The sequence below is a fragment of the Daucus carota genome, chromosome 6, assembly GCF_001625215.2.
Source record: "Daucus carota subsp. sativus chromosome 6, DH1 v3.0, whole genome shotgun sequence".
Lineage (NCBI taxonomy): Eukaryota > Viridiplantae > Streptophyta > Magnoliopsida > Apiales > Apiaceae > Daucus > Daucus carota.
In genome coordinates, this window is record NC_030386.2 from 38792897 (window position 1) to 38809360 (window position 16464).

General features: G+C 38.2%; 3 protein-coding genes across 3 annotated transcripts; 2 read left to right on the forward strand and 1 right to left on the reverse strand.

Annotated features, from left to right (window-relative positions):
* The first annotated feature begins 1580 nt into the window (after positions 1–1580).
* On the forward strand, positions 1581–4440 carry LOC108226343 (uncharacterized). Its single transcript, XM_017401286.2, has 3 exons — positions 1581–1833; positions 2881–3134; positions 3244–4440. The coding sequence occupies exons 1-3, from the start codon at positions 1677–1679 to the stop codon at positions 4162–4164; spliced, it is 1332 nt and encodes a 443-aa protein (XP_017256775.2). The 5' UTR covers positions 1581–1676; the 3' UTR covers positions 4165–4440.
* A 1794-nt stretch (positions 4441–6234) lies between these two features.
* Positions 6235–9150, forward strand: LOC108226895 (NAC domain-containing protein 2-like). Its single transcript, XM_017401889.2, has 3 exons — positions 6235–6629; positions 7567–7808; positions 7931–9150. Exons 1-3 carry the CDS (start codon positions 6473–6475, stop codon positions 8876–8878), a joined length of 1347 nt encoding a protein of 448 aa, XP_017257378.2. The 5' UTR covers positions 6235–6472; the 3' UTR covers positions 8879–9150.
* A 1220-nt stretch (positions 9151–10370) lies between these two features.
* LOC108224473 (E3 ubiquitin-protein ligase RSL1) lies at positions 10371–12952 on the reverse strand. The gene is made up of 2 exons (XM_017399111.2): positions 12555–12952; positions 10371–11210 (listed from the first exon to the last, which is right to left on the reverse strand). The coding sequence occupies exons 1-2, from the start codon at positions 12694–12696 to the stop codon at positions 10414–10416; spliced, it is 939 nt and encodes a 312-aa protein (XP_017254600.1). The 5' UTR covers positions 12697–12952; the 3' UTR covers positions 10371–10413.
* Between the last annotated feature and the right edge of the window lie 3512 nt (positions 12953–16464).

Consider the following 16464-nt stretch of genomic DNA (forward strand, 5'->3'; position numbering starts at 1 on the left):
TGGTATACAGAACGTCCTAGTGTCGTACCCAATAAACAAGACTCCGAGGTTGTGCAGTAGTGAATTCTTTTAGTAAAGCAACTTTTTTTAAACTCCACTAACACTTGGTAGAGAATAACATCAACGCACACCTTTTCTACTGATGTAATGTGTAAACAAGCTAAGTAATCCAGGCCCCCCCTTGGAATCATTAGCTTTTCGAAGAATTGCTTCAATAAATTTATTAATTTGCGCACATTTATAATTTGGGTGGTTGATCATCATATAATAATATGAGTTTCAGTGCATAAACTAGTACAAGCATTCTGGTATACTCCAATTTTTTTTTCTCTCCAGGGTCCCCATTATATTCTGCTTTTTTGTGGCAGTTTCTTTGCATCCATGCATTCACTCCCTCTAAGTTATTTCTTTATTCTGGTTGATCTTCTTGTTAGAAAGGCAGCTCTTTAGCCTTTCCCTGGGAGTTTGGCTCTGCTGCTTTCGAGTTTCGATATTATTGAAGCAGTACTGTCTGGTGCAGTTGAAAGGACTATTCTGAAGTGGTTTTATTTTGAGTGCAGATGGTGCCATAGAGTATTCATTTGACATTTTCCAGAACTAGTGGTTTGTCATTGGTGTATTAGTTGTAGTCGGCCCGCCCGACCCGATCGATCCTCGCATTATTCGAGTTGGAAAATCGGGAATTTTTTTGGGTACAGGAGAGGAGAGGGATGGTAAAGTCATCCGATAAGAATCATGATAAATTTTTAATTACGCAAACTCATTTAAACATCCTATGGTTCATATTGTGAAAATTCGCAAAAAAAAAAAAAATATGAAAAAATGTCTAAAATTTGTATTATAGTTTTTCCCTTTTTTGAGTGGAAAATATTTTTGCAATAATTAGTTTAAAATTTTGAAATTAATGAGCGACATGATTCCCTCGTTTTTCTGAGAAAGCAGAAGAACAAAATAACTCGATTACAACTTACAAGTAGCAGTGGGCCTTAGTGGCCCTGGGTTGGGCTTCCTACCTTAGTGACATATCCAATATTAACAGTACTGACTGTTCGATCCATAATCTTCTTTTCTTTTATCAGGTCCGATCCATAATCTTTCTTTCTAAATTTAAATCCATAATCTTGCCTACACAGTACAACTATGAACATTCGGGGTAATTAACACATATATTATTATTATTATTATTATTATTATTATTATTATTTTATCGGGGAAAGGAGATGCGTAATTCTCCTCTAAAATATAGTAACATAATTTATTTAATTTTTTTTTTGTCATTTAGAATTTTTTAAAAATAAGTTATAAAACTGTACTTCAGAAGACTATTAAAATATGTATCGAACAAAAAACATATAAAAATAAATGAGACAGAAGGAGTAATATTTTTATATTATTATATATTTATTATGATTTTCTAATTTTATAATAAAAATAATTATATGTTATTTTAAAAATAAAATAAAATTAATTTGATCGATCCTCAATATTCCCCTGGCACGGAGTATTGAAAACCAGTCATATCCATCAGCGCGCGTATATAACTTCCCCCAGTGTTATTCACCCCGCAAACACACCCCATTACACACACTGATACACACACACTCTAAGTAACTATTACTACTCTATTAGCACTTCAAGAAAACAACAACAAGAAGAAGAAGCCCCCATTAAAATCCATGGCAGAACTGCCACTAGGCTGCAAGTTCGCCCCATCAGACACAGAGATATTCATATACTTGGACAACAAAGTAAATGGTCATAAACACCCAAATGTCAAGCTTGACCTTGTTAAAGAACTTGACATTTATGAGTCCTGCCCTCAAGATCATCAAGGTATTTTAATAACCCTGTTTTTGTTTATCTTGTTTGTTTTCTTGATCATGGTGGTCTTTGCATTTCAAGATTTTCTTGTTAATCACACATTTTATGTATTGTGCATTACTAGTTCAACTTGGATGATCATGAACTGTAATTTGCAAGTGTTTTTTTGTGTGTTTTCTTGATCATGGTGTGTGCTGATTCTTGGTTTCTTGAATCTTGATGGGTGATTATTGTTTTAGCCTAATGTGTCACGATTTTCGGGTTTACGACATTTTTTTGTCCTCAATGCTGCATGCACATATGCATGATGAGGATTTAATTGACCTGTTGTGATAAAGAATTAGACTGGGTATAAGCTGGTTTAGGAATTCGAATTCGACCCATAAGGCGTAAGTTAGTGTTAACTTAAAATTGTGGAATTTTTTTAGAGTTTGGTAATGGCTTATAGGAGATTAGAGCCTTGTTAGAAAACCTCATAACTGGTAAATTCATACCTAGTAGTTCTATCTTGGCACATTGTAGTAGAAATTGCAGTGCTGACCGGAATAAAGAACCTGACCTTCTGATGTTTCACTGGTACGATCTGCAGTCTTGAATTCTAATGCGCCTCATAATATGTCTGAATGCTCATACCAGAACCTCTCGGTTACACCTGAAGGGAGGTATTTTTCCCTAATGATGGAAACATAACCATCTCGTAAAAGGTCCTTGACCATGTTGTCACAAGAATTTATAAATGCTTTGCGTTAATTATGTAACGGGATGTCAATCCATATTTTTGTGTCAAGAATCAAACTCTCTGCCTTTCAAAGAAGTTTTATCAATGAAACTTCACCATACACCAGGCTCGCTAGCCACACCTAGTCTTCATTTGTTTCTGATACTTGCATCTTAGTGGCACAATGACTGAAAATGGCATGATATAAATTGAAAAATAACAGAATTTGGTTTCAGTAGGAATGAAAGAGTTGAATGTCTCCAAATCAAACTTATATGCATTAAATCCTGCTGTAATGGAATGTATTTATTAAAGTGGAAATGTATCATAAATTTCTTAAGGCTTGAGCAAAGAAGAGTGTACCTACATCTTCGCAACAAGAGTTGGTAAATATCAAACAGCCAGTCATCACAGTAATCGAAAAACAAGGGACGGGAAAGGTTCTTGGAAAATAAACAGATCATCTGTGAAGTCCACACAAGGAACCAAGAAGCTCTTGACTTACTATCTGAAAAGTGAAAATTCAAGTGGCGAGAAGGAAAAGCGAACTGACTGGCATATGCTTGAGTATGCACTAGAACCAGCTAACGCAGAGGTGTGTGTTTTATCTTACTGTATGTTTTGATTTCATTTAAATTAGTTAAGTTGATTGTTGACGATCCTTAAAAAGTATACTTTGTTTTTACTTGCCAATGGCTTTACAGGTGAAGGTGAATGAGGGGAAGGTGAATGAGACGGTTTTGTGTCAAATTACCAAGGGCAAGAGGTATAAAAATACTGAAGTGACGGATGCAAAACAGGACGGTGATAGTTCTCCTGAAGATGGAACAGGCCTAGACAAAAGTGGAGTGAAGTTAATGATGAATAAATCAAGTCAGGAGAATCAACAGAACACTGCTGCACTAGCGAATGAAGAGATTATTCTTATTGATTTCTTCTCAGGTGGCGTTGAGAATCAACAGAACGCTGCTGCACCAGCAAGTGAAGGGACTGTTTTTACTGATTTGGGCTCAGATGGCGTTGAGAATCAACAGAACACTGCTGCACCAGCAAATAAAGAGATTGTTTTTACTGATTCGGGCTCAGATGGCGTAGAGAATCAACAGAACACTGCTGCACCAGCGAATAAAGAGATTGTATTGACTGATTTCTTCTCAGATAGCGTTGAGAATCAACAGAACACTGCTGCACCAGCAAATGAAGAGACGGTTTTTAATGATTTGGGCTTAGATGGCGTTGAGAATCAACAGAACACTGCTGCACCAGCAAATGAAAATATTGTTTTTACTGATTTCTTCTCATCTGGCGTTGAGAATCAACAGAACACTGCTGCACCAGCAAATGAAGAGACGGTTTTTAATGATTTGGGCTTAGATGGCGTTGAGAATCAACAGAACACTGCTGCACCAGCAAATGAAGATATTGTTTTAACTGATATGGGCTCAGATGGCATTGAGAATCAACAAAACACTGCTGCACCAGCAAATGAAGATATTGTTCTTACTGATTTGGGCTCAGATGGTGTAGAGTCAAGCCAAGGTCATGATCTGCCCAAGAACACTACTTCAGCAGCAGAGAATGATGTGGATCTGAGTTTAAGGCTGTGTACTGGTTCGCAAAACTGACAGGTCATATTGATATGTTCAATGCAAGGCTACATCGCGTGATAATAATTTGAATTCTGAAGAGGTCTTATATGGATATTCCGAGCATATGTACAAGTTTTATAGGACACAGTAACTATACATTGTCTTTTTGTTGAAGATCTCTGTGTTTCCGACGTATGATCCTTGCCCTGTTGCATTGGCTTTTAGTTACGAAAGGAGAAGTTTTCTGTGTTGTAAAAATAAGAACAAATTTATCAGTGCTCTTCTGCCAAGTTTCTCTGTTCCATTTTCATACATATTCTACAAAAGTTTCTATGTGTTCCATATTGTCAACTTAGTCGTTTAATCCCTTACTTACTTCTCCTTCACAGAATGAAGTTGAGAAGCACTGATAAGTAGTGCATACTTGAATTCCATTCCCCCTTCTTGCCTCTCTATGATTCAGCAGCTTTGTAAGCTCCCTCTCGATTGCAAAATCATAATTTTGAGATAAAAAGTAGCTGTTCTCATGCTATGTCTTGTGTTAGAGGGAGGAGACTATTAAATTTAAAAAACAAAATCACCGAATCTATTAAAACATTATTTTCTTAACATCTTTTCTAAATTTAAAGTGAACGTGTTTAAAGACGAATCGGAGATACTCTTATGTCATTTCAGATCCCTCGACAACACAAAAGTTTTACTGAATATATCAAAATGGTATAGAATCAATCAATCAGATAGTAATAAACATAGAGCTTCCACTAATATACTACTTAGCATAAATAAGGGGGGCTTTGATGATCCATAAGGCTATAATTTGGATCGAGCAATCCGAATTTCAGATGTAACTTGAACCAAATTTAATTGAGTCGCGCGAGCCGACTCGTTTAACTTTATCGAGTCAAAACTTTTATTCAATTACGAGGGCGAACCGGTTTTCACCAATCGGTCAAGACGACTCGTTTAAATATATAATATAGTCTAATTCTCTGTACAAACTCGGCTTGTTTACTTTCATGAGTCGAGTCGAGCCAGCTCATTTAACTAAACAAGACAAAACCTCTGCCCAAACTCAACTCGTTTAATTAAACGAGCCGAATCGAGCCCGGTTAAACGATTTCAAGTCGGCCGTTGAATTATGCCTCTTTAAATCATAATAATTTATAAATTATTATTTTTTAAAAAATATAATATCACTCTGGCAATACATAAATAAATAATATCATTCTTTAAAATATGAGACACATTTTATCATGAGCTCTACCTTATTTTTTAAAAATGTACCCACTCCGGAAAAAAATATAATACCAATCTTTAAAATGAAAAAACACATTATTATATTGAGAATTATACTCTCTCTGTTCGACCCACATTTTAATTCTCTTATAAAATATAGTTCAATAACTCATTTTTAAAAATATTTCTTCAGAGTAAAATTTTAAATATTAAATTTTTTATTAAAATGATAATATTTTAAAAATAAATTATAAAATTATATTTTATAAAAATATTACAGGGGTGTATTCGATTGGGATTTTAATGCATTGTTTTTAGTCTATGGATTTTAATGGATTGTATGGGATTTTGATTTTTTGCGGATTCTTGATGAAATGTCGCAGAGTTGATAGGATTTAGGTACAATGCTTCAAAATCCCATTGAATTTGGTGGGATTTCAAAAAACTTAAAATACACTGAAGAATGCCACAAAATCCATCATTTTATGAAATGAAAAAAAATCCATCAGCATTTGAATACCATCAGATTTTAATGGATTTTAAACAATCCCAATTGAATACCATCGGATTTTAAAGCATAATTTAAAATCCCAATTGAATACCACTAGATTTTGTAGCATAGTTTAAAATCCCAATTGAATACCTCAAGATTTTAATGGATTTCAAACAATCCCAATCGAATACCCTCGGATTTCATGAATGCAAAAAAATGCTTTAAAATCCCAATCCAATACACCTTCTTAGAGTGTATACGGTGTGACATGTACTCCTCAATGCAATGGAATGCAGGGACTGCCAGGGAGTACTATCTTATTTTGAAAAAGAAAAAGGGAAAAGAATTTTATACCTGGTTTTTTGTATCATGTCAGCGCGCCTATATAAATCTCTGCAGCGGCTGAATTACACCAACAGACCACTAGTATACATTATACAGACTACAGAGAGAGATTATTAGAGAGAGAGAAGCCATTCGAGAGAGGGAGAGAGAGAGAGAGATTAGCTATTAGAGAGAGAGAGGTTAGCTATTCAGGAGAGAGAGATTAGCTACTAGAGAGAGAGAGAGGGCGAGAGAGAGGGAGAGAGATTCTTGGTAAAACCCAGTGCATTAATGGGGAAGGTAACTTTAGGCTACAAATTTAAACCAAACGTGGACGAGGCATTCAAATACTTACGCAAAAAGGTGTACAATATTCAAGAACCAAATGTGGAGTTTGAGTCGCTCAAGGAAATTGATGTTTATCAGTTTTGCCCTCCTGATCATCCTGGTATATTCACAACCCCTTTCTTTTTTATCTTTATTTCACTAATCTTGTTATTGTTTCTAGTTTTCTTGATCATGGTGAATCAATATCGTATATTTAGTTTCTTCCCTTTGTGTAAATCTTTAATTTCATTATTCTTGTTTGTGCTTGTTTTCTTGATCATGTTATTTATTCTACTTGTTCTGAGTTGTGAAAAATTGTTTGGGCATATGGTGAAATGAATATTCGGCACTTAAATAATCAAGTGTCATGATCTTGACATCAAGGTAATAAATTACAAGAATCTGCCTCGATTACCCGTGTTCTTGAAATCAAGATAGTGTAACAATTAGACCCCTGAGTTGAAATTAGAATGTATTTAGCTATTTTCATCGCGTAAGTGCAGGTCGTATGAAATTATATGTTCTCTAAAGAATTTGCAAGAATATTTTTACATGAAATTTACTCTGAACTCAATAGATTTACCATTTGATCTGGCTAATTCATGTGATGTGCATTGATTATGAAATACTCGCACCTCTGTGATCGTACTCTATATTCTCCCTGTATTCATACATCATAATCATCTGCCAGCCACACAGAATCTCATATATGTTTCTGATACTGGTGTCTTGAACTGAACAATTAGCTGGTTAAATTTGTGTAAAAGTAGCACTATAAAAATTGAACATTAACGGCAACTGTAGAATTTGAACAACCAAAGATACTGGTTTCAATATGTATGAAGCAGTAAACCGTCTCCAAGTCTAACTGCGATTTGATCATGGTTTAGCCTTTGTTCTCTGATCTTATCATGTTTACTATCTATTTGCAATTAAGCTATTTCTTGTTCTTGATGTATTTGGTTATTTGGTTTTAATTTGTTTGTTGGACGTTACTTTATGACCAACAAATGTGCAATATATTTATTAACGTGAAAATAAATCACAAAACAATTTAGAATTGAGCAAAGAAAAGTGTACTTACATCTTCACACGAAGAGTTGCTATAAGCACACTATCACGTAAGATTGATCGGAAAACGAAGGACGGGAAAGGTGCTTGGGTTATGAGCGGATCCGATGAATTCAAGATGGGAATGAGACACAATCTGGTTTACTATCTTAAAGGGGGAGATGTAAAGGGAAGGGGTCTGAAAACTGACTGGCTTATGCAAGAATATGTACTACATGCTGATGCAAAGGTGTGTTATATGTATATTCATAGTTCATTGTATGCTTATCTGTAAAATCAAATTAGTTAACCTAATTTTTAATGATCCTTGAAGAAGTATAAATTTCTATGCTCTGGCCAATCATGATGCAGGGGAAGGCGGATAAGACTATGGCCTTGTGTCGAATTTATACCAGGAATCCGAAAGAGTGTAAAGGAACAGATGGAAGCAAAGAGGAGTTAATGATGATTGAATCAAGCCAAGAGTATCAACAGAAGAACATAGTTGCTCCAGAAAACAAAGAGCTTGTTTGCACGAATCTGTACTTAGATAGTGACGAATCAGGCCATGGTCATGATCAACTGAAGAACACAACTTCAGCAAAAGAAGAGATTATTTTGACTGATTTCTTCTCAGATAGCGTTGAAAATCAACAGATCACTGCTGCACCAGCGAATGAAGAGATTATTCTTATTGATTTCTTCTCAGGTGGCGTTGAGAATCAACAGAACGCTGCTGCACCAGCAAATGAAAAGACTGTTTTTACTGATTTGGGCTCAGATGGCGTTGAGAATCAACAGAACACTACTGCACCAGCAAATAAAGAGATTGTTTTTACTGATTCGGGCTCAGATGGCGTAGAGAATCAACAGAACACTGCTGCACCAGCGAATAAAGAGATTGTATTGACTGATTTCTTCTCAGATAGCGTTGAGAATCAACAAAACACTGCTGCACCAGCAAATGAAGAGACAGTTTTTAATGATTTGGGCTTAGATGGCATTGAGAATCAACAGAACACTGCTGCACCAGCGAATAAAGAGATTGTATTGACTGATTTCTTCTCAGATAGCGTTGAGAATCAACAGAACACTGCTGCACCAGCAAATGAAGATATTGTTTTTACTGATTCGGGCTCAGATGGCATTGAGAATCAACAGAACACTGCTGCACCAGCGAATGAAGATATTGTTCTTACTGATTCGGGCTCAGATGGCATAGAGTCAAGCCAAGGTCATGATCTGCCCAAGAACACTACTTCAGCAGCAGAGAATGATGTGGGTCTGAGTTTAAGGCTGTGTACTGGTTCGCAAAACTGACAGGTCATGTTGATATGTTCAATGCAAGGCTACATCGCGTGATAATGATTTGAATTCTGAAGGTCTTATATGGATATTCCGAGCATATGTACAAGTTTTATAGGACACAGTAACTATAGTAACTATACGTTTTCTTTTTGTTAAAGGTCTCTGTGTTTCTGACTTGTGATCTTTGCCCTGTTGCATTACCTTTTAGTTACGAAAGGAGGAGTTTTCTGTGTTGTAAAAAAAAGAAAAAATTTATTTCCGAGATAGTACGTTCATTTTGTCATATGATGATTGATCTCTTCAACAGTATGTCTTGCTAGATGATAGCTGTTCGCACTATCACTGAAACTGCAGTCTGCAGGACACTTCATTTTGTCTTGGATATGTTTGCTTGTACACTGAGGGGATCTATGATTGGTCTCTTCGGGGGCACCAAGCACCCTGTGCCTCTTACTAAATCCGCCCTGCTTATTCTCGTTAATGTTTTAGCTGAGTTCTTCGCTCGTTGCTCTTTTGATGGTAGCCTGTCTCAGGAAGTCCTATCTCACAACCTGCACAAGGAGGTGATCATTGTTACAAGTACTTACATTCCGATCCTTCATCCATTGCCACAGCTTTGTTCGATTTATCATGCCACTTCAGATCCAGCAAGAACAACACAAAGGTTTTACTGAATATCGAATCAAATAATAAACCTAGAGCTTACATAAGGCGTTCTCGATGAATCCATAACAAAATTTATAAAAGATTTATTTATGAACTAGATTACTTTTTTGTTAAAATATATCAAGACAAAATTTTGATTTGGCTTGCATCCTTTATTTAATATAAGTAATATTCTATCAATTATAAAATTTTCACAAATGAAAAAAGTTAATTATTGAAATTTTTCTGAATTTTCTGAATAAACACATACGACACTTCAATTTTCTGTTAACCGAACATATACTCCTCTTCTTTTTAAACTAAATTCAAATTCCATTTTTATATTTTTTTTCTATGAATTTTTTAATTTTTTTTAATTTTATCATCACATTTTCCTAATCAGGTACATATCATATAATTTAACAAAAAATATTTATTTTGACCGAACTTTCCAAAATATCGATGTCGATAATACATTTAACAATTGATATATTAAAAATGAAATAAGTGACATAATTGATGATTAATCTATTTGTTAAATATTATTATTTTTTAAATTCGTAATAACTGTAAAATGATAAAACACATTATATCAAAGTTGCTATAAGCCTTCTGTCGAAAAAAAAAAAAAGTTGCTATAAGCCTACGTATGATTGATCGGAAAGCGCACAATTCACCCTTGCTCAAATTACCGGAGTTCGAATCTTGTCAAACGACTGTTCATTATTAAGTCTTCCTAATACTGAGAGGTCTTCCCAGTATTAATAAACCTCCACATAAGAGTTCTTCATATGTAAAATGCAAGAAAACTTAATCTAAATTCAAGGCCTAGCTACACTTAAACAAGCAAGCGCAAGAATTCTGAACACAATAGAAATAGCGTATTTACATAAATATAAATATCAACATCTAGCATATTTACAAGCAGCATGTTTCGAACTCCACTTCGAACCACACCTATAGCAGAATTCATATGAACATCTGCAAGTCATATGAGAACAACCCTGTGATTTTTCGACATAAAATTTGCAGCTAGGACATTTCCTCCAGTTGTTCTTCTTAGCGATCTTTTCCACCATGAGATCTATTCCCCGTTTCTTTTTACCACTTAACTTGAGAAATTCGTGGCATGTGAATTCTGGATGCCAAGGGACCTGGCACTGTGCACAAAATGTTCGTTGGCATACGGGGCATTTTGTTTCAGTGACTTCTGATCCTGAATCATTAACAAGCATTATGGAACAATCCCTGAAAGGACAGTAGAGCTTCTGCGATTCTTCTATCATGGATTTGCAAAGAGACTCATCCCAGCAGATTAGAATGTCTTCACTAAACATCCACCTACAAGCGCCTGAATCTAGTGTTGTATTGCATTTTACGGCAGGGCAGGTGACGATCTTTACTTTGTCTTGAACTTTGGTTTCAACGTGTTTGCTTGTACAGTTGTCACAAAAAGAGTGAGAGCATGTACTGTTTGTGAACATCTGCCAGGATTCTTTGTGTTCCATACAAATTTCACAGAAGCTTTCAGATGGTTTGACAACTTTGTCTATAACCTTTTCCGACTTTGTTTCTGATAGTGGTAATAACTGGATAGTAGAGGATGATGCACTGATTTCAATCTTCGAATTCAGTTGAGAAGCGCACAGATTATTTTGAATATGCAATTCTTTTTCTCTTTCAGGCTCCTTAATCTGCGCTGAAAGCAATAAACATCCACTCGAATTACTACTAAATCACATGAACAATCTGAATGGTCTCATACACGACAAACCTCAAATGTGCATCGATACACGTCTTGCCTGAAAAGGCAACCATTAAGCAGACCAGGGCGAGCAACAAAAGGGATTTACCAAATTGCATCAAAAAGTATAGAATCAATTGTAATAATATTAGAACATCCACTGCTTGGCCAGGAAAAGGGTGGTTCTGATCTCTAAACAATTTTTATAAGAAGAATTTGGCCGTACTGGTGTTAGTTTGGTAGTAAAAATACTAGAGTTCAACTGTCATATATACGGAGATTGTATTAACATCAGCCAATATTAGTCAAATAAAAGTGCACGGTGAGATGAACCAGCAAGTAGTAGTTAATCGTTATGCCCTGTAGTTTTCTTGGGTATATTTTATTATGCCTCGCAGTTTGATAGAGCATGAACATTATTTCACTCTGGCAATGAATTTCAAATTAGAACAAGATAATAGTTCAAATTAACAAGAACTAACGAGCTTACAAGATTTAAAAAGGCCAGTTTACATAATTACATTCGGCAAAAAAGAGAGGCCAATTCACGACTTTGCGAAAAAACAGAGAGATCTGTTTACTTTCACCAAGCAAGCACAGTAGCAACACTATGTAGCAACATCTTTATTTCGCGTAGGAATCGTGTAGATCACTTTTTTCACAACCAATAAGATCCAAAAGCAAGAAAGCGACTAAATATTAGTTTAGTCAATCAGAAAACTTGAAGTGTTAAACTTGTATTCTTACTCATGCTACAGGCTTCTTAAGTGTTCTGCCATCACAAACTATGTTGCATAACATCATAATTTCATAGTTCAAACTTTTGCAAATTCCGTATAATTTCACACTAACTAATCCGATATTAGCATAATCAATCAAGAATAAATTCACGGGCAGTTCTAGCAACAGGCACCCCTAAACATTTTTCGACATACTTTCATCATTCTAAATTTTATAAACTTATAAAAGTGTTTCACAAAATTAAAAAAAATATACACGTATTTTTCGAAAATGTGTCTGGCGCCCGGTTAGAAAATAATCATAAATCCGCCCCAGTCAAATCATGTCAATTATCAACCTAATCCAGGATCAGCTCCAAAAGCATATATTAGGTATGGAGTAGCTATCAAATAATGTATAAAATTGTCAAGTGCTCAACTAAAAATAATTTATATACAATCCCGTAACTAAAAAAATTGCATTTTGATTGATGGATAAAAAAATATATTTTGAGCCAAATCAAGAAGCAGCTGATGAAATTATTGTAAATCAACACCCAAAATTTGTAAACACCTATACCTTGATCGACGGTGTTGAGCTCCGGCGAAGCATCGCCGGGACGATCAAACTCCGGTGAATCAGCACAGTTTTTGATCACTCTCTTCTTCTTCTTCTTGGAGTAGAGAGCGCAAAGAAGTGAGCTCAGCATCACTTTCACCATGAATCATACGTGTCTGATTATCAGCAAGGCTAACGTGTGATTGAAGCTGAAGAAACATGTAAAAACAAAAATTGGAGAAAATTGTTAGTGAAGAAAGATGATAAATAAAAATGAAATTGGAAGTGTCGGGTGGATATTTATGTCGATCAATAGGTAGAGTCGCAGAGAGACGTGGCTTTAGTTGTTATTCAACACCTCGACACTTGTTTTAGAAACGGTATCTAATTAGTGAATAATGATGATGCATGGTCGCTTTATATTATTTTATTAGCCACCTATTTATAATTATATAGTCCCAAGGCCTGGGCAGCCTCTTGTTAATTTTATTCGGAGAAATAAAGTTATTTTTATTTTGAGCCGAGAAATGTTTTTATCTGTATAAATCTCCTATAAATCTCGGGTAAACATAATCAACATAGAAAATTGAAGAAAATTCTAACGAAAAGAAATGTTTGGTTCTGGTTTTTATGTTTTGTTAGAGCCAAAGTTCTGCCGGATGCCAAAGCCTGAATATGACCTGAAACAGAGAAGAATGCGAGGGTTTGTCCCCCCGATTCACCTCCGGTGTGAGAATAAGTTAGTGGCTCTAGGAAGGGTTTAGAGAACTGCAAGCGAGTATGTAAAAGTGTATGTATGAATGTGTATAAAGTTGTGTATATCTATTACCCTCGATTTACCTTCTTTATATAGGGGGGAGATGAACCTGAGCTTTGTAACGTTCCCCCCCCGATGCGGGAGGGAAATGATGGTGAGTAAAGGAGGCGGGATTCTCTCGCTCGACCGTTGCAGTAGTAATGGTGGAGTTCGAATGATGGGCTGGACCTGCTTTGGGCCGTAGTGAATTGGGCCGAAAGGCTTATAACCCAACATGTCCCCAGGCTTCGGCCGGGTTGCAAACGCGGCCGAAGTCTAAGTTTGTTTCGACCGACCGATCGGACGAGGTGTTAGGCTGGGAGATCGACAGATGCTTCGGTATGATTTCAAACGTTTGATCCTGCCGACGCGTGGTGTCGCTTGAGCATTTCTTGGGTTGGATGACGTTACCTCGAGATGTGCGTTAAATCTGGGCCGTGCATTCCAAAGGGTGCATTAAATGAGGCGCGCCTTTTCATAATTTGCTTATAAATACAAATCATTACTCGGTTTCTTTTCATATTTCCAACATCTCCTCATTTTCTTTGCAACTCCCCGCTCTCTCAGACTCCTACTCTCCAGCAACCGGCGACGGTCCCAGTTCCGGCTTATTTCCACCGTTTCTTTCCGTTCTTTCTCCAACAAGTAAGTTCCTCTTCCATCCTCGTCGATTTTTCTTACTGTCTTTGTAGAATGTTGTTAGATATCATGGATTCTTTGTATTGTATTTTCCGGCGAGTAGTTTTCTTTTGCCGTTTGTCTACATTGTGCTGGTTGTCGTAGATTAGGATTGTATTTTCCGGCGGTTCCCAGTTTTTCAACTTAGGTCTTGCCGCCGCTTCCCCCTCCGTTTTGCTGCTTTTATTTGTATTTTAATTTCTGTCGCGTCTTGAATGTTGGTCGATTCGCTGCTTGGGTTGGCTCTCTAGGGTTAGGTTTGGTTGAGTCACGTTGGCCCGACCCGATTCGGCCCTCTGTACTCGGGCTTACTTCTTTTTCTTCTTTTTCTTTCTTTCCGAGTACAAGGCTTATGTTTGCCTTCTCTCGTTTGCAGGCAAATGGATCGGTCGGGCGACGTAGTGGGTACATCTTATTCGGCTGCGGATCACTTTAGCGATGCGCTGAAGTTCCCCATGGCCAACTTCCCCTCTTTGTTGACCGAAGCGGACCTGAAAACGTTTCGGATAAAGTACCAGATCCATCGGTCCTGGGATATCTATGCGGCTGTTCCGGCTGACTGTATCTATCAGACCCCTGAGTCGGAGGACGGGCATCGGTGCGTTGGTATTTCCGAAAACGCTTTTAAGTGTGGTTTTCGGTTGCCGATGCTGCCCCTCCTGAAGAAGCTTTTGAAACAAATGGGGATCGCCCTGGGTCAACTGGATCCGAACGGGTTCACCTACATCAACGTCTTTCAGCATAGATGTTTGATGGCTGGCGTTTCTCCTCGGCCGGCTCTCTTCTGGAATCATCATGATTTTAAGAAGAACGCCAAGAGCAATGGTTTCTACACCATCGGTCGCAAGACCGGCCGGCCGAATTGGTGCGAAACCAACTCGAGTAACAAGGGGACGCACGAACGGTGGTTCTTCTTGGGGGGTCACTCGATCCACAAGTTCTCGACGTGGAGAGAAGTCGACCCTTCGGTTATTACCACTCCCCATCTGGTCGGCAGGGATTTGGAGGACTTTGAGAAATTAAACAAAGTCCAGGAACCGAACCGAATCCTGTTGTCGATGAGTCGGGAAAAGGAGTGGCTCTTCACTCTTTGGGGTAGTGACGGTAGTCTCTTGTTTCTTCTATGCTTTTCCTTCTGATAGTCAATTGCTGGGTTTATATGTGCTTTATTGTTTTAACACTTGTCTTTTTTGTGCAGTGTCTTCCCGAACCGAAGCTCTCAAGAGGAAGACAGCGAAGGCAATGGCGGCCAGGAAGGAGGCCGAAGCAAAGGCTCGCGGCGAGCCGACGGCCGGGGCTATAGTTCAGGCCGATGCTTCCCGGGATAAGACTCCCGAGGTCGGTCGAGCGGATGGAATAGTCGAGAAATCCTCCGAGGTTGAGGAGGTTTCGGCTGTAGAAGCACCCAGGAAGAGGAATAGGCCGGACGGCTCGTCTGAAGTCCGGCCTTATGTCCCGGAGTGGTCGGTTCTGTCGACCGACTCAATCGCGATCCTTGCTCCCGATCGGATTAAGGATGTCGCGGGCGATCTCTGCCGATCGCAGGTCTTGCCAGCCGACCGAGGAACTTACGAGTCGGCGACTGCTTTGCAAGCTTGCGAACAACTGATGTGTTTCCTTTCTTTGGTAAGTGCCACCGTTCTTCATCTATTTGTGTATATAGGTTCTGGATATGTTTTTTGACTTGTCTGAATTTTGTGCAGGCTTCTCCTTGGGCGGCGGCGGTGACCGACAAGGTCCAAGATATGCAAAAGCAGATGGCTGGGGTCAATGCCCTCACTATTCGGGCCAATCTCGCCGAGAGCACTCTCGCGGCCCTGAAGACGGAGCTGGACGCCGCCCACCAGGACCTGAAGGACCTTCGGGAGTCTGAAGGTCGTCTGAAGGGTCAGGTCGACACTCTGACCAGGAGGGTTCAGCGCCGCAACCTGGCACTGAAGGCCGCCCGAAAGAAGGAGAAGAAGACGAGGAAGCTTCTTGAGAAGACCGAGGATCGGTTCCTTGATATTGGATATGACGAGGCGGTCCGTCGGGCCCACAAGGAAGGCTTGGATCATAAGTTGCTTTTGGACGAAGGCGCTTCTGATCCGGTCGGCCGTGAGGATCCGGACGAACCCCTTGTTGTTTCATCCGATCCCGAGACTGACTACTCGGAGTAATTCTGTACTTTCATTGGCCTTCGGGCCATTTATTTGTAAAAACGATCTGCCTTCGGGCTTCATATAAATATTTCGCCTTCGGGCTTTGAATTAATTTTGCCTTCGGGCTTGCTTTTCGTACTTAGTCTTATCTCCATACATGCTTTTGTTTCTGATGTATGTCTTAGATAATGTATGTCTTCGACCGGTCAGTCTCCATGCTTTTTGTTTTGTTGTCGCAACTTTTAGGCCGACCGATCAGCTCTTATGCGACTGTATGTCTTAAACCGAAGGGTTTCGATACATGTTCGATATATAT

Coding starts and splice junctions, on each gene's coding strand:
- LOC108226343 (XM_017401286.2), top strand. CDS start 1,677: ATGGCAGAACTGCCACTAGGCTGCAAGTTCGCCCCATCAGACACAGAG. Junction 1,834..2,880: donor CTGCCCTCAAGATCATCAAG/GTATTTTAATAA, acceptor AAATTTCTTAAG/GCTTGAGCAAAGAAGAGTGT. Junction 3,135..3,243: donor TAGAACCAGCTAACGCAGAG/GTGTGTGTTTTA, acceptor ATGGCTTTACAG/GTGAAGGTGAATGAGGGGAA.
- LOC108226895 (XM_017401889.2), top strand. CDS start 6,473: ATGGGGAAGGTAACTTTAGGCTACAAATTTAAACCAAACGTGGACGAG. Junction 6,630..7,566: donor TTGCCCTCCTGATCATCCTG/GTATATTCACAA, acceptor AAAACAATTTAG/AATTGAGCAAAGAAAAGTGT. Junction 7,809..7,930: donor TACTACATGCTGATGCAAAG/GTGTGTTATATG, acceptor ATCATGATGCAG/GGGAAGGCGGATAAGACTAT.
- LOC108224473 (XM_017399111.2), bottom strand. CDS start 12,696: ATGGTGAAAGTGATGCTGAGCTCACTTCTTTGCGCTCTCTACTCCAAG. Junction 11,211..12,554: donor GCTCAACACCGTCGATCAAG/GTATAGGTGTTT, acceptor TATTGCTTTCAG/CGCAGATTAAGGAGCCTGAA.